Below are 18,125 nucleotides of genomic sequence, written 5' to 3'. Positions count from 1 at the left end.
GCCGGATGGTGCACGATGGGGAGTGTGCAGTATGGCGGATGGAGCACGTTTGGGAGTGCGCAGTATGGCGGATGGAGCACGTTTGGGAGTGCGCAGCATGGCGGATGGACCACGTTTGGGAGTGCGCAGCATGGCGGATGGACCACGTTTGGGAGTGCGCAGCATGGCGGATGGACCACGTTTGGGAGTGCGCAGCATGGCGGATGCAGCACGTTTGGGAGTGCGCAGCATGGCGGATGGAGCATGATGGGGGGTGCGCAGCATGGCGGATGGAGCACGTTTGGGAGTGCGCAGCATGGCGGATGGAGCACTTTTGGGAGTGTGCAGCATGGCGGATAGAGCACGATGGGGAGTGCGCAGCATGGCGGATGGAGCACGTTTGGGAGTGCGCAGCATGGGGGATGGAGCACGTTTGGGAGTGTGCAGCATGGCGGATAGAGCACGATGGGGAGTGCGCAGTATGGCGGATGGAGCACGTTTGGGAGTGCGCAGCATGGCGGATGGAGCACGTTTGGGAGTGTGCAGCATGGCGGATAGAGCACGATGGGGAGTGCGCAGCATGGCGGATGGAGCACGTTTGGGAGTGCGCAGCATGGGGGATGCAGCACGATGGGGAGTGCGCAGTATGGCGGATGGAGCACGCTTGCTCAGCCTCTCTCCTTCCAGCCTCCCTCAGCATCAGCCTCCCCCTCCCAGCCTTCCCCAAGATCAGCCTCTCTGCTCCCAGCCTCCTCCAGCACGCCGTGCTCCTCTGCCGACACTCACCCACACCCGATCGCATCTACTCACCCACACAACCGATCGCATCCACTCACCCACACAACCGATCGCATCCACTCACACACACCCGATCGCATCCACTCACACACACCCGATCGCATACACTCACACACACCCGATCGCATACACTCACACACACCCGATCGCATACACTCACACACACCCGATCGCATACACTCACACACACCCGATCGCATACACTCACACACACAGACACTGACGATATTGCACATACGCGCTGATACTCACAACATCCGGGGATATCACATGCTTCTGGCCATGTGATCCTCCGTCAGGTCCTGGAAGCTCACAGCACAATATCGCCGCCGAGAAGCAAGCGATATCCCAGGATGTTGTGAGTATTTGGATGCGATGTGATGTGTGAGGTGTGTGTGAGTGTGATCTGATTTGTGTGTGTGTATGTGTGTGTGTGTGTGCTGTTATGTTATGTATGTTCCGCAGCTGCAGGACCTTGATGTGTGGATGCGATGTGATGTGTGTGTGAGGTGTGTGTGAGAGTGAGTGTGAGCCGGTGTACACTGGTAACTATGATACACATCGGGTAACTAAGGGACCTTAGTTACCCGATGTGTATAATGGTTACCAGCTTTCACGGCCTCCGTTAAGATCCCAGCATCGCAAGGTTATGTCTGGCGCTGCCGGGATCCTGACGGAGCCGGTGTAGAAGCAAGCGATATCCCAGCATGTTGTGATGTGTGAGGTGAGTGTGAGAGTGAGTGTGATGTGTGTGTGTGTGTACTCACCTGGGAATCGGAGCCCCGTGTCAGTTGGGCCAGAGCGAGCGTGCATTGCGTGAGGGGGGCGGGGCCTGCAGAGAGCCGGGGCGAGAGGCCAATCCGTGTGGGGGGGCGGGGCCATGGCGAGCCCAGCGGCCAATCAGCTTTGTGTCACCGTAAGGACACAATTTCGGAGCATGACAGACAGACAGACAGACAGACAGACAGACAGACAGAATAAGGCAATTATATATATAGATGATATCATTGATGCACTATTGGATTGTTGTATTTAGATGTATTCCCAGTAGTTAGTTTAGGCAATATTCCATAGGTACTTTTTACTAATTCTACTATATTGTACTGTTAAGGCTTTGTATTGTACTAAAAAAAACCAAACAAAAATAATAATAAGATATACTGTTTTATTACAGTTACTATATATTGAAGCATATTGAGTGCAATACAATCCAGCAATACTGTTCTACATTGTAGTTTATTATTATTGTTATATCTGTTGGATGGTTGCAGGTGGGACCCTTGTGGAACCTCTGCTGATTTTTATGGTGTAAATTTTAAAGAAAGATTTAATAAAATATATTTTATTCTTTGAGAATTCTTATGCATCTTTTATGATTTTATCAGATTTTTGTATGCTAAGCCAAATAGTAACCGCTGATAGGCTGCATAACTTAAAGTCAAGCGAGTTCTGGGCTACCCTACGGCAACATCTATTATTTTTTATTAAATGAGGGGGACTACTACCCGTAATTTAAAAAGGAGTTGTATGCTCTTATGAGTCTTATATGTGGTCAATTATTCAACTTGAGCAAATATAAGATATCTTCTTCACCACTCAAAACCAATCTTTAGTAAATATATGAAGAAGTACCGCTGCTTCACAGGTATCCAGTATGCTTAATATAAGGCTCTTCAGTTCACTTAGGGCAGTGCGAAGGCTCCCGGCTGGCACGTCTTTGGCAGATGAGGTTTCAGAAGATTCATCCATAGAGGAGTCAGTGGACACAGCAGAATCTGCACTTTCATTTCCCCTAAGTTGGCAGCAAAGAGATCGAACCTGGCAATGTGCTTCCCAAAGCTGCAGCCGCAACTGAAAGAACAAGCCAAAACAATGCCTAAAATGCGTTTCTTATTAAAAGCACAAAAACCACAATAATTGATTATGCAAGTAATAATACAGTATTAATCACGCAAAAAAGAGGTAAAGACACCGATTCAGAATCTGATTTCGGCCTGTTTCACACGTCAGTGTTTCGGGTACGTATGTGCTAGTGTTTATATGTACCAGAATCACAGACATACGCCGACCCATTATAATCAATGGGTCTGCTCACACATCAGAGACGTGTTTCCGTGCGGTGTACATGCGTGTCTGTGTGCTCCGCACTATGGTGTGATCCGTGAAACTCGTGCCAGAAAAATACGGACATTGAAAATAAAATTATTTTTATATTCACCTTCTCCAGCGACGCTGTCTCCGGCCTCTGCTGACTGCTGCTTCCTGCCCGGCTAATTACTGTCATGAATATTCATTTATGCAGGAACAGCCGACCTGGAAGTAGCTGTAGAGGTGACAAAGCGGCGGCCTGAGACAGCATCCGGGACAGTTCAGCACCACGGACAGCAGGATCGGGGACAGGTGAGTTTATATCCATGTGCAATCACGGATAGCACATGGACAACCCACGTGTGCCATGAATCACGGCGCATGGAGGGACATATGCGGTTTTTACATGTCAGTGAAAAACGTCTTTGTTTTTCACTGACGTGTGAAACAGGCATTAGGCGTAGGGCAGGGCCTCACAGCCACAGTAACATTTGATACAGAAGCCAAGTCGTTCTCTTGTTAAATTTTTATGTTCTTAAAAAGTAATACATTAAATATATTTATATAGTCATGGAAGAAAGTGTTGGCACCCTTGAAATGCTTTCATAAAATGAAATAGTTATCCTAGAATATATACGCATGTGTTTTTTGGTGTGTTTTTCTGCCAGAGGGTGCAGATTTGATGCAGAAAAAGTCTGCACCAAATCTGCAATGTGCGCACATAGCCTAAAGATTAATTTTCTGCTAAGCAATCATTTAGTTCACAGTCAAATTTCTCAGCAACATGCATGTTTGGGTTGTTGTATAACTTGTGGTGGGTGATAAGTGGCAGTCAGAACCTTTTATCTCTGGAGGAAACAATGGATAAGACAAGTTTAGATCCAAGCTGATAGATCCCTGTTTGCCCCAATTGCTGACAAGGTGGTTGTGAATCCATCTATAAGGCTATGTGCGCACAGTGCATTTTTCGCGGCGTTTTTGCACGTTTTTCGGGTGCGTTTTTGGCCTCAAAACTGCAGGACTTTGCTTCCCCAGCAAAGTCTATGAGTTTTCATTTTTGCTGTCCGCACACATCTGTTTTTTTACCTGCGTTTTTGAGTTAAAAAAAAAAAATGGACATGTCAGTTCTTTCCTGCGTTTTTCTGCGTTTTCCCCCCATGCAATGCATTGGAAAAACGCAGCAAAACGCAGAGATCAAAAACGCAGCAAAACGCAGCCAAAAACGCACCAAATCGCGGCAAAAACGCATGCGTTTTTTGATGCGTTTTTTCGACGCAGGTGCGTTTTTGTGCGTTTTTAGCGGCCAAAAACGCAGCGTCAAAAAGACGCAGTGTGCGAACCTAGCCTATACCTGCTGTCTGTGTGAATACCACCTATGTGTTATTTTCTCAAGGTAAGTGCCAGGTAATGACTTTCAATAGGGCATTGCCATCTCTGCCAGTAAGAATGAAGTATGTTACACTTAGCTGGTAAAGCACCAACACACCTTAGTGGTTAAGTAATACTTACTCCATACCATTATTATGGGCTGTAGAAAGTCATATTTAGTATTACCAGGAGGTATTATTTTGCAGTCTGAATGGTAACCACACAGAGCGACCGTTGCGTGTGGTCACCATCACTTTTTGATAACTGGCCACCTGAAATCTCAAGGACACTGCCCTGCTAGGAAAGATTACTCATGAGAGATTATATTATCAAGGACTTGTTACCGTGTTTTTCCAAAAATAAGACCTCCCCCAAAAATAAGCCCTAGCAGGGATTTTCAGCATTTTCGGAGAAAGGCTTAAATATAAGCCCTCCCCCCGAAAATAAGCCCTAGTCCCGGATCAATAATGAAGTGTCCGTGCAGCTAAAAAAGTTACCGATACTACAGGACACTTCATTATTGACAGCGGCACCCGGCAATCTCTCACCACACGCCGAGCAGCAGGACCTGCAGTGATCGCACACCCGCACTTATCAGCTCTCTCACACACACACACACACACACACACACACACACACACACACAAAATCAGATCTCACACACACACCAGATCTCACACACAAACATCGGATCGCACACATAATCAGATCGCACACACAAACATCGGATCACATGCAAACATCAAATCACACACACACACACACACACACACAAACATCGGATCGCACACACATCGGATCACACACACATGGGATCGCATACACACTCACCTCATCCAGCGACACTGATCTCTTCTCGCCGGGAGAATCCTGAGAGGCAGTGTGGTGAAGCGCGACGAACAGGACCTACGGCCGGACACGTGACTTGCTCTCATTCCCTGCTGCCGTAAGTGCTGGATGGGATGTGTGTGTGTGTGTGTGTGTGTGTGTGTGTGATCTGCTGTGTGTGTCTGAAATCGGCTGTGTGTGTGTCTGCGATCGGCTGTGTTTTTCTGCGATCGGCTGTGTGTGTCTGCGTTCGTCTGTGTGTGCCTGTGATCGGCTGTGTGTGCCTATGATAGGATGTGTGTATCTGTGATCGGCTGTATGTGCCTGCGATCGGATGTGTGTATCTGTGATCGGCTGTGTGTGCCTGCGATCGGATGTGTGTATCTGTGATCGGCTATGTGTGCCTGTGATAGGATGTGTGTATCTGATCGGCTGTGTGTGCCTGTGATAGGATGTGTGTATCTGATCGGCTGTGTGTGCCTGTGATAGGATGTGTGTATCTGATCGGCTGTGTGTGCCTGTGATATGATGTGTGTATCTGATCGGCTGTGTGTGCCTGTGATAGGATGTGTGTATCTGTGATCGGCTGTGTGTGTCTGCGATCTGCTGTGTGTGATCTGCTGTGTATATCTGCGGTCTGCTGTGTGTGTGCCTGTGATCGGCTGTGTGTATCTGTGATCGGCTGTGTGTATCTGTGATCGGCTGTGTGTGCCTGCGATCGGATGTGTGTATCTGTGATCGGCTGTGTGTGTCTGCGATCTGCTGTGTGTGATCTGATGTGTATATCTGTGGTCTGCTGTGTGTGTGCCTGTGATCGGCTGTGTGTATCTGTGATCGGCTGTGTTTATCTGTGATCGGCTGTGTGTATCTGTGATCTGCTGTGTGTATCTGTGATCGGCTGTGTGTGTCTGCGATCGGATGTGTGTATCTGTGATCGGCTGTGTGTATCTGTGATCGGCTGTGTTTATCTGTGATCGGCTGTGTGTATCTGTGATCTGCTGTGTGTGTGTGAGATCTGCTGTGTGTGTGATCTTTTGTGTGTGTCTGGGATCTTCTGTGTGTGTCAGCTAGCAGCAGGGGAGAACGGCGTGCAGCACTGACCAGAGATCACAGGAGGACCTTGGAACCACGCAGACGTCCTGGTCTGGTGAGCATGAGTCTCCTGGGAAGTGGGGGAGGTCTGCTTTTTTGGGAAGTAAACTTACGCCCAACCGTGTTTCTCCAAGAATAAAGGCCCCGTCACACTAAGCAACATCGCTAGCAACATCGCTGCTAACGAACAACTTTTGTGACGTTGCTAGCGATGTTGCTGTGTGTGACATCCAGCAACAACCTGGCCCCTGCTGTGAGGTCGTTGGTTGTTGCTGAATGTCCTGGGCCATTTTTTAGTTGTTGCTGTCCTGCTGTGAAGCACAGATCGCTGTGTGTGACAGCGAGACAGCAACAACTGAATGTGCAGGCAGCAGGAGCCGGCTTCTGCGGAGGCTGGTAACCACAGTAAACGTCGGGTAACCAAGAAGCCCTGTCCTTGGTTACCCGATATTTACCTTTGTTACCAGCCTCCGCCGCTCTCACTGTCAGTGCCGGCTCCTGCTCTGTGCACATTTAGCTGCAGCACACATCGGGTTAATTAACCTGATGTGTGCTGTAACTAGGAGAGCAAGGAGCCAGCGCTAAGCATTGTGCGCTGCTCCCTGCTCTGTGCACATTTAGCTGCAGCACACATCGGGTTAATTAACCCGATGTGTGCTGTAACTAGGAGAGCAGGGAGCCAGCGCTCAGTGTGCGCTGCTCCCTGCTCTCTGCATGTGTAGCTCCGTGCGCTGGTAACCAAGGTAAATATCGGGTTGGTTACCCGATATTTACCTTAGTTACCAAGCGCAGCATCTTCCACGCGGCGCTGGGGGCTGGTCACTGATAAGCTCACCAGCAACTCGTGTAGCCACGCTCCAGCGATCCCTGCCAGGTCAGGTTGCTGGTGGGATCGCTGGAGCGTCGCAGTGTGACATCTCACCAGCAACCTCCTAGCAACTTACCAGCGATCCCTATCGTTGTTGGGATGGCTGGTAAGTTGCTTAGTGTGACTGGACCTTAAGACCTCCTCCAAAAATAAGCCCTAGTGCTTTTTTGGGGGGGCAAAAAAAATATAAGACAGTGTCTTATTTTTGGAAAAACACGGTAGTTGTGATGGCAAACTTTAAAAAAATGTGATTCCTCATCATCCAGTAAAAATAAAATAATAAAATATTAGAATTTTGTTAATTCTGAAATCTTCGTTTTAGATCCCACACACAAGACTGCACATAATGAAACTATATTGCAGACATCAGAGTTCCACATGGTAAAACCAAGTATTCCCCTAGAAGAGCTAAACCGATGTGTCTAAGGAACAAAGACAATTAAAAAAGTCTTATAATATAGCTTGCTGCATTTTTATTCTATGCAAATTCTAAATCAAAATCTCCATAAACTACTATATTGCCCAGATGGCAAATATTGTCATAATATGAAGTACGGTATTAAAAGAACACTGTCTAAATGTTCTCCAATGCTGCATCTTTCTGCATGTTAAAAAGGAATTTGTTAAAAGGGAAATATGTTAAAGGGAATTTGGCAGCAGGTTTTTGCTGTGTAATGTGAGAGCAGCATGGTGTAGGAGCAGATACACCGATTCCAGAGATGTGTCACTTACTTGGCTGTGTATTGTTAATTCAATACAATCAGTGTTTTATGAGCAGGAGATTATCACCTGAGAAATATTTTAGTTGTCTCCTGCTATGTAGTCCTCCTGCTTTGTATATCCAAGCCCAAACCACTGAATTTCAGCTTTCTATGTACACTGTACATTGACAGACAGCTGCCAATTACTGGTAGGGTGGTGTTGTACAGAACTGTGACATTATCAAAACAGAAGCAGCCAGTATAGTAAGTGACACATCACAGGGTGCAGGGTCTCTGTCCCTAAATTATGGTGCTATCAGAGAACATAGCAAAAACCTGCTGACAGATTCCCTTTAACAACTGACTTCATTAACATTTGAGTTTTGCCCTACAGAAGGTGTGACAAAGTCACTCGCAGCGGTGTGTTTAGACTTTGGCTACAGAATAATAATGAGTTCAAGAGTGTTAGTTGTTATTAATAATAATAATAATAATAATAATAATAATAATAATAATATTTCTGGTTCATCAGTGTTTTTTTTTGTACTAATTAATGATTTTTCTGTAATAACTAATGATTTGTGAACCTAAACGGTAAAGTGTGAGGTTCATATAAGACACCTGGTCTCCGGGTCTCAAACTTTATTTTTTATAAAAAGTATATGTCTTAAGGTCTGGCAACCCTGGTTGTTGTTCAAGGAGTCCTCGGACTTCCAAGCCTTGTTTCGGTAACAGCACATACCCACACACTCTCCTTACCTTCCCCTCCAACCCTTTGTCCAATCCCTCTTGGTCTCTTATTTTCCTCTGTCCTTCCCCCCCCTCTTTTCTTCTGTTTTTAATACTCTTGGAATACTTATTTTTCTTTGTTGTTTGAAGTCTAGTTAGCCATATCTTGAGGAGATTCAGGTTAGGTTGGAAAATATCAAACTGACCCGGAAGGGAACCTGTCATCAGAAATTTGGCTTTCAACCTAAAAGTTTCCCCCTCTGCAGCTCGTGGGCTGCATTCTAGTAAGGTTTCTATACTTTTTGTTTCCCCTATTAAACCAAAATAAATACTTTATAAACTTGTACCTTTCGGTTTGAAAATCTTGTAAATCGTCCATGGGGGCGGGCTGTGTGGCGTCCGTTGCTGTATCTTACGCCGTCCCCCATGCTCCAAATCATCCCTCATAACGCCGCCCACTGCGCCCGAGGTCCCGTGCACGCCGGGACACCTGGTGACATGGTCGCAGGCACGAGGTTATGGGCGGCGCTGTGATTGCATCGCAAGTGCGCGCCCATACTCTCGTGGGCGCGCTCTCCCCTCTGTACGTCGCTCAGATCCTCTCCGCTTCTCCTGTAGTGGCCTGCTCCGCTCCTCCCATTGATTTCCTGCTGCAGGGTACGATGGGAAGGAGGTGACGTCGGGCCGGCACAGAACGCTGGAGGCAGTGGGGAAAGGGCGGGCACGAGAGTATGGGCGGGCACTTGCGATGCAATCACAGCGCCGCCCATACTCTCATGCCTGCGACCACGTCACTAGGTGTCCTGGCGTGCACGGGACCTCGGGCGCAGTGGGCGGCGTTATGAGGGATGATTTGGAACATGGGGGACGGCGTAAGATACAGCAACGGACGCCACACAGCTCGCCCCCATGGACGATTTACAAGATTTTCAAACCGAAAGGTACAAGTTTATAAAGTATTTATTTTGGTTTAAAAGGGGGCACAAAAAGTATAGAAACCTTACTAGAATGCAGGCCCGCGAGCTGCAGAGGGGGAAACTTTTAGGTTGAAAGCCAAATTTCTGATGACAGGTTCCCTTTAAGTAATAAGTGGTTGTGCGATACGATATCGAGATAAACCGTTGCGACCGGCATATTCAGTCATCGGGTCGATAATATAAAGAGGATGTGGCTAATGTATTATTCAGATTTTTATTCATACTCTTTGTTGCTTTCTTTATGTAATCATATTTTGATGAAAAAATTTCAATAAAAACAGATTTATCAAAAAAAGTATATGTCCGAGTGTCATGAATGTGTTGCGTACACAGGTTACATCTTGTATTGGAGTGGATTTACTTCCTGTGGATGCTGAAAGGGTTCATTTTGTTTTTTCTGCTGGCTGAGATTACTCTTAGCCTTAGGCGGGCTTTGCACACTACGACATCGCAGGCCGATGCTGCGATGCCGAGTGCGATAGTGCCCGCCCCCGTCGCAGCAGCGATATGTGGTGATAGCTGGCGTAGCGAAAGTTATCGCTACGCCAGCTTCACACACACACTCACCTGCCGTGCGACGTCCCTGTGGCCGGCGACCCGCCTCCTTGTTAAGGGGGCGGGTCGTGCGGCGTCACTGCGACGTCACACGGCAGGCGGCCAATCAGAGCGGAGGGGCGGAGATGAGCAGGATGTAAACATCCTGCCCACCTCCTTCCTTCCGCATATCCTACGGAAGCCGCAGTGAGGCCGGTAGGAGACGTTCCTCGCTCCTGCGACTTCACACACAGCGATGTGTGCTGCCGCAGGAGCGAGGAACAACATCGGACCGTCGCGTCAGCGTAATCATGGATTACGCCGACGCTGCACCGATGATACGATTACGACGCTTTTGCGCTCGTTAATCGTATCATCCAGCCTTTACACACTGCGATGTCGCATGCGATGCCGGAAGTGCGTCATTTTCAATTTGACCCCACCGACATCGCACCTGCGATGTCGCAGTGTGCAAAGTGCCCCTTAGGCCTCTTCTCCACTAGCGTTTTTTTTCTCCAAATTCCATCGCATTGAGAAACGGTTTGCAATCTTTCAAATGGTTTCCTATGAGGCTGTCTCCATTTCCCCGTTTTTTAAGGACTCTACACGGGCTCTCCATGAAATCGCAGCATGCTGCGATTTGATGCGATTCTCAGCTCTCTCACTCCCATGCAAGTCAGAATCCGGGTGGCATGCGCATGTCACACGGATCCTGACACTTGCATACCGGGTCAGACTGGCTACCGGAGGCCTGACCGCTGTTACCTGCACTGAACCCCGAGCTGTCCCCTGAGCTCCAGACTGCAGCCTGAACAGCGAGCGCCGAGTGATGGATTCCCCGGCGATTGCTGTTCAGGTCAGCACAGCTGCAAACAGATCAGGCAGAATGCTGGAGCTCAGATTACAGCTCTGGAGGTCAGTGCAGGTAACTGCGGCCAGGACTGGTACAGGAGATTTCTCCCGTAGCCAATCTGACGCGATATGCATAAAAACTCACATAGCACTCGCATGGCACTCACATGTCATACGGATGCTATGTGAGGAAAAAAACCACACACTGTACGCAGGTCACACGCAGGACACACGCAGGATACTGGACTCACATTTTGAGCCGAGTATCGCTGTGATTAAAAAAACGCTAGTGGAGAAGGGGCCTTAGGGTACTATTCTACTTGCGATTTTCATGTGCGAGTGCAATCCGATAAAACATCGGATTGCACTCGCACCACTGTTAATCAATGAGGCAGTGTCGTCCTGCTATTTTTTCTCAGCTCTGATCGTGCTGAGGATCAAATTGCAGCATGCTGCGTATGGCTGTATAGCTCGCACCAGACTTGGTATGGGTGCGAGAAAAATATTGCACGGCATTACATACGCATGTCACACGGATGTCACACAGATCCTTGGTGAGAAAAATCTACAAACTCGCATGGCACTCGCATGTCATACGACCATACGCATGACACTCGTTCACTTTTTCGGGTCGAGTACCGGAGTGATTATTTCATTGCAAGTGGAACAGTACCCATACGCACAGCTCCAGCATTTTGTCATGTCCTTCCGCTATATATACACACTCCTGGCATTACTTATGCCAATGATAGATATTCTCTATACCGACTACGTAGCAGGAACTCATCTCTGGATGGCTGTAGTGACTTTTCAGTTGCAGCTGCGAAGAGTCTTGCTGAAGAAACCAAGGAGTGCTTTTTATTGCGTCTTTCACCCCCAGTTTGTCTTACCTTCCTTGTGTTGTTTTATTGTAGTAGTAGGACTCTTGTCCTGCTAGCCAACACCCTAGTCAGGGTAAGTTCAGCTCCATAGGTCCATGCCAGTCAGTGGCAGGCCCGGAATTTCTTAAGTGAGAAATTCCGGGTCTGTCGCTGACTGGGAGTGACCAATGGCTCCTCGTTCTGAGAATGTTCTCAGAATAAAGCTCCATAGGAATTGATGGGCGTTGTGGAACATTACACCATTAGATTATGTCAGAACGTTGAAGATTTCTTTTTTATTAACAAGTTGGTGAACGAAGGAGTGTGGGGGGAGATTTTATTCCCCAATTGGATTACGTCTGAACTTCAAGGATTTTTTTTTATTCAATAAATTGGTGAACAAGGCAGTGTAGGAGAATGTTTATTCAAGTAAACTTTTTTTTTTTACTGAGTGTGTTTTTTAATTTTACACTTGCTGGGTTAGTAATGGGGGTGTCTAATAGACACCTATGCATTACTAACCCATCAACCCTGACATCAACCCTAAAAGAAGGATTTTTGTGTACTCACCGTAAAATCTCTTTCTCTGAGTCTTCATTGGGGGACACAGGACCATGGGTTATGCTGCTGTCACTAGGAGGCTGACACTAAGTAAACAGAAAAAGTTAGCTCCTCCCCAGCAGTATAACCCCTGAGCCGGAGGCGGGCTCAATCAGTTTAGTGCACAAGCAGTAGGAGGAGAACCAAACAATCCTGGATAAAACAAGGTAAAAACTATGATCATTAGTCGTGTGACCAGTGGCATGGGAATATGGCCACTGGGGTAACCGGCAGGTAATATATAACAAGAAACACAAGCAGGGTGGGTGCTGTGTCCCCCAATGAAGACTCAGAGAAAGAGATTTTACGGTGAGTACACAAAAATCCTTCTTTCTCTAGCATTTCATTGGGGGACACAGGACCATGGGACTTCCAAAAGCAGTCCCTGGGTGGGAAGAGAACCATCACCAGAGATAGGAAGGAGCCGCTTCCCCCTGTCGGGCTTGACCCAGACCTACAAGCACCTACCATGATACAGGTGTGCGACTGCCGCCCGCAAACCTTACGCCAAGACTGGGCTCTACCGAAGCTTGGGTGTGACCCTGGTCAAAACTAGTAAAGGTATGCCGACTAGATCAGGTGGCGACCCAGGGGACCTGGCCAGTCGACGTCTGAAGTCCATCCGTCCAAGGGGTATCCCTTGCTCGGTAGACCGCGGCGGAAGTCCGTCCTTCGTGCGATAGCCTAACCATATGGAGGAATGGATCAATGTGAAATTCTGGCCCTTGGCGCCGGCATGCGCCTCTTGGGAACAGGTGGAAGGATGGACTGACTGTCGGTGTAACCGAAAAGTGGTGTCCTGCAGACCTAAAGACTGAGGGCTCGTACCAGCCCTGGAACGAACTAGGCCCTCATTTTGGCTGAGAGAGGAGACTAGAACCGAACACCGAAACCTAAACTCCTCTTCTGGAAGAAACAGCAAGCTGCCTTGGACAGAACGAAGGGTTCTGCCGGAGCACCCCCTTGTCCTGCTAGAGGAGCCGGAAAAGGGGGAAAGGCGACAAGAGGGCTGTCCGCCCTGATGCCGTCCGTAACCAAAAGACGGCCACGAGGAGCCCACCTATCAAAACAGGTGGGAGCAGGGAAAAAAGAGTACCCTGAAGCGAAACCATCACTGGATTAAGGTCCCACGTTTCTAGTGACCGAAGATACCGCCGAGCCAGATGGACGCTTCCCTGAGTGGAGGCCGTGATCGAAGGACGGAAAGTGAGAGGACTCCGAAAACCCGAACAATCGAGCAGCCACCTGGTCGATACAGGGCAACGCGAGAGTGCCGCATCCAGAACTGACTGGAAGAAGGCCAGCAAGAAGGAGGGGAGGGAGAGAGAGGAGAAGGGAAGATGTGCTCCTCATACCACCGGGGGAGCTCTGTACGAGTGGAATTAAATCCTCGAGGAAACTGGACTCCCCAGCCCTCACCATTTGTCTGCAATCTTCTTGACAACAGACCTGACCGAGCCAGAACCCGGGATCCACTGGTGAGCCCGTTGGACTTGGGACTTCTGAGTCCTGGTAGAAGAGAGGGGCCCCGACACGGATGAACTGGGCGGTCTGGAAGGAGTCACGGGGCATCTGCGAGGAGTTGAGCAAGATATGTGAACTATGCTCACCTGGGCTACTCCAGAGCCCTCCTCTGCCCTGGTCCATCTTGAGAACCCTCAAGATCATGGGAAACCGCGGGAAGACGCACAAGAGCCTGAATAGGCTTCACGACCGGTCGAGGGCATCGTCACCTAGTCCAGAGCAGGTGGCACCCACAATGCCCCATTGACCTGAAAGTTGGATCGCAAGACCAATAGGACCACGACTGGAGATCTTCCTTCGCCGGGGAACTGGCTGGTGACTTCCCTGTTGAAGAGCCATTTGCCTAAGCGAGGTCCTTCTTGCCGAGAGAATCGGCTGTCCAAACGTCCACGCTAGGTATTTGGAGCCGAGATTAGCGAGTGAAGAGACCTGTCCCAGAGGAAGATCTTCTAGGCTTCTTCCCTTGCCATGACACTCCCTGCATCACCCTGGAGGATGATGCACGTCACCGCTGTGGCATGGTCCGAGTGGAACCTGAATGGGCCACCCCGACCAAGAGAATAATTGTAAACCGGGCTAACCGGAGGGGAGAAGGATACCCTAGCACGGGAGACTGGTGACGGTTGATAACACGCTCCCGAGGAGGAAAGGGGAGCTTCAAGGGACGGTTGTGAAAACTGGTCCGCAAGGAGGGGATTGGCGAGTCCCCCACGAAGACGGAACCTTCCTGACTCCGTTCTTCAGAGTGGTCCGCTGGAGAGTCAAGGATGAATCTGGTAAGTGCACCGCCGCTATTCCCGCCACAGACTGCCGAGGGCTCGCATAGCAAAACTGATGGAAAAAAACGGGCGCGGGTGGCAAAGGGTACGCGGGACTCTGCGCCCGGTAGAAAACTACTCCTGCGTGAGGAGTAGCTACCCGTGGACGGGCTCGATACCGTGCCTAAGAGATGATCTACCGGGTAGGGATCTGAGAGGACTCCCTCCGGAAGCTCAGCTACCCTAGTAGCGAAAAGTGATGATGACGGTCTAAACCTCAAGCGCGGGCCCTTGAAGGGAGAACTCTGGTCCTCTAGGTCGTTTCTGGGCGGAGTGAACCTAGCAGCCCTGTAGCGTAGTATGCGCAGGGACAGTGATCCCTGCAAGCGCTCTTAAAAAACTGGAACGGCCCACTGTCCCGCGAGGCGGAGGGACTGTTGGAGGGATAGAGGCGCCCTGACGGGTGCGGCGTGAACGGACTGGGACCTAGCTGTAGGGGGACGATCCTGATGCGTCTGGCCAATGCCGGGAAGAGATGTACTCTTCCCTTACGTAGCCTAGGGGAGAGAAGTACTCTACCCTGACGTAGCCTAGGGGAGCAACTGGCCCCGCCCATCTCCGAAGGGCGTTCACGTACAGTCGGAAGGGAAGTCAGCGACTCCTTAGACGTCGATTCCAGTTCCTAATCCTGAGTCAGAGGTCTCGACGGGTGTACACACTGATGCCAGAGGCTCAGGCCTAGCCGCAGTCAGACACCAGGTCTGTGAAGAGAGGGTACTCACGGAAGATGATAACCAGTCCAGGGTCGGCATAGGTGGAACGTGGTCCGCCGCGTAGGGTGTCCGCGGAGACCCTGCGGAGCGTCACGTTAGGGACGAGAAGCCAGAAGGAACCCAGGCGGGTCGATTACAGGGTAGCGCGCCTCTTCCTTTCGGAGCCCCCCTTCGAGAAGGGGTAATGACAAGTAAAGGGACTTACCACTGGTAAACATCGTGCCCGGGACATAACCATGCTCACGCAGTCAGCACGGCGAACTCTGGATGTCCCCTGTAAGCCGCAGGGGCCCGCCACATTCGTCTCTTCAAGATGACATGCCCCCTCTCTCCGGAGCCCTTTGGGGGAATGATAATGGCAATAACACGACTTACCGCTGGAAACGCAGTGTCTAGTTGCTGTTCGTGATCAAACAGCGACTCCAGTGTAGCATGCCCATTTTGTCCGAAAACCCTCTTGGAGAAAGGCATAATGATACTGACAAGACTTACCGCTGGTAAACTTCGTGTCCGGTTGTTGTCAGTGATCACGCGGTAACTCGGCGAACTCTGGATGTCCACTGATTACATCAAGGGTCCGCTCCAAATGTCTTAAAGGAGACCTGCGTGCACAGAGAGAAGAGGGCTGTCCGTAGCCTTACGGCTTGACTCACCATTCCTAGCAGGCTACTTGTCATGCGGCAAAAACATCCAGGTCCTGCTCGGAGTTCACCAGAGGTGAAACGCCTGGGCCATCACCCGAGAGGTCGAAAGGCTACCGAAGGACAGGCAGTCTGGACCTGGGGATTAAGGTGAAACCTGGGGGGCCGCAGAAGATGATACCTGGCGGGTCCGCTTCCGGCAGAGGAACCGGCCCCTGGTATGGGACTCACCTCCCCGAGGGGATTGCGCCAGTCCTGTGGATGATCTGAGAGAGCGTCGGCCAGGGACGCAGCGCATGCGCACCAACCCGAGGAACGCCAGCGAGGGGATTTAGCCAGAGCCAGGCGCCAACTATTCGGCAGGGGCGGGGAGCAGGGGCGTGCAGTGCCAGTGGCTGCGGTGGATGTAAAAAACAATTGAGGGAAGCGTAGACCTGAGCTTACCGGTCCAAAAAACAAATATCTCAAGCTGAGACCTGTAAGAGTTAATAAACTCAATCTACATATATAGTAATAACTCAACCCATGAACATACAAAACCTACTATCGTTAAAAATTGTGGCTATTTTTGGGCCCATTTTTCCCTGATAAGGGATGCTGCAGCCTCAGCAATCCGCAGATCAGGAGTCTGCCCTGATCCTCTTTTTTTTTTTTTTTAATTTAAAATGGACGCTGAGGGGGCTGGAGAGAGCGGGAAAAACTATCCACCACCCCCCTAGTGATGCCTGGAGCAGAGCGGAGGGCGGAGGCAGAGAGGCCGGCGGCCAATAGCGCTGCGCGGGAGGCGGGCCTGGGACGCCGAAGACAGGGCCGAAGCCGGGGACTAAATTTTGAAGCTGCGGCGGCGGCGCAGTAGCGATGCGGCGGCGGCGCAGTAGCGATGCGGATCCCCCCGACCTCGGATGTCGGCAGGGAGCTCCGCGGACGTGGCCGGGGTGCCAGGCGGCTAGGCCCAGACCGGGGACTAAATTTGGAAGCTGGCGCCGCGGGCAGAGGCAGCGCCGGCGGACCCACTCACGAAGCGGCGGCGGCACAGCGGCGATGTGGACCCTCCCGACCTCGGATGTCGGCAGGGAGCTCCGCGGACGTGGCCGGGGTGCCAGGCGACTAGGCCCAGACCGGGGCCTAAATTTTAGCAGCCGCCCGATGACCGGATGGGGACGTGGGGGCGCCCGGTGAGTAGGCCCGGACCGGGGCCTAAAGATTGCATCCGCCCGGGAGAAGGTAGGAGAGGGTGTCCTACCTGAAGGGCGGCGTCGCATCGCACGTCGCAGGCGTGGAGCTCTGCACCCGTGCCCCTGTGCTCCGCACACCGGATGACTGGCTGCGGCAGCAGGAGAAGAATGAGGCAGGCAGGCAGGCAGGGAGGTGGACGCCGGTGGGGGGAGGAAGCCCCTCTGAAGTGTAGCAGCGCTGCGGGCCCCATCACACAATCCAGACGCGCTGCGAGGTCCAGTCCCTGCTGTATGCCCCTTGCACCCTTTGGGGTGATACCGCAGGGTGAATAGGGGGTGCTCAGTAAAGTTCAGCCCCGCGTGCCAACCCGGGAGTGGTACCGTGGAATTGGACGGGGGAGAGGGCCCGACGACTCAAGCCTCTGCGACCCAGGGGAGTGGTACCCACACGGGCTGCGAGAGCTGAGGTAGAGAAACGATACCTGTAGAAAAAGAGAATTACCACAGATGAGAGAGACGAGCGTCGCCGAGAGAAAAAATGAAAAAATATACGCAAAAAATCAAGTGGCTGAAGGGGGCCCAGTCGGCCCACATCAGCCTCCTACGACACTAAGCAAAAAACTGATTGAGCCCGCCTCCGGCTCAGGGGTTATACTGCTGGGGAGGAGCTAACTTTTTCTGTTTACTTAGTGTCAGCCTCCTAGTGACAGCAGCATAACCCATGGTCCTGTGTCCCCCAATGAAACGCTAGAGAAATTATTATTACCACTTCTGGTGGGGCTGTGGACTGCTATTTTTAGGCTGGGATGAGCCAAACAGCCATGAGTCTTCCCAGCCTGATAACCAGCCAAAGTAAAGCAAACAGCTGTGGGCTGGTATCGTCAAAAATAGGGCAGAGTGCACACTTTTTTTGTTACTATTTTTTTTATTTATAACAAGAGAAAAAGAAGTGTGCACATAACAGGGATACACCAAATTAT

The 18,125-nt window shown here is 50.4% G+C and overlaps 1 protein-coding gene across 2 annotated transcripts in view; it reads right to left on the bottom strand.

The window, feature by feature from the left end:
• The window catches only part of BICDL1 (BICD family like cargo adaptor 1), a 138,026-nt gene that overhangs the window by 39,760 nt on the left and 80,141 nt on the right, over window positions 1-18,125 (bottom strand). For both annotated transcript variants that reach the window (XR_012724957.1, XM_075320307.1), the window contains exon 6: window positions 2,410-2,628. Coding sequence is in view for 1 of the 2 variants with exons in the window: in XM_075320307.1 (XP_075176422.1) it covers window positions 2,410-2,628 (219 nt within the window). In the remaining variant the exon portion in view is untranslated. The remainder of the gene's footprint in view (window positions 1-2,409; window positions 2,629-18,125) is intronic.

The sequence above is a fragment of the Anomaloglossus baeobatrachus genome, chromosome 1 (genome assembly GCF_048569485.1).
Source record: "Anomaloglossus baeobatrachus isolate aAnoBae1 chromosome 1, aAnoBae1.hap1, whole genome shotgun sequence".
NCBI classification, from domain to species: Eukaryota; Metazoa; Chordata; class Amphibia; order Anura; family Aromobatidae; genus Anomaloglossus; species Anomaloglossus baeobatrachus.
This window is presented reverse-complemented; position numbering and strand designations above follow the sequence as displayed.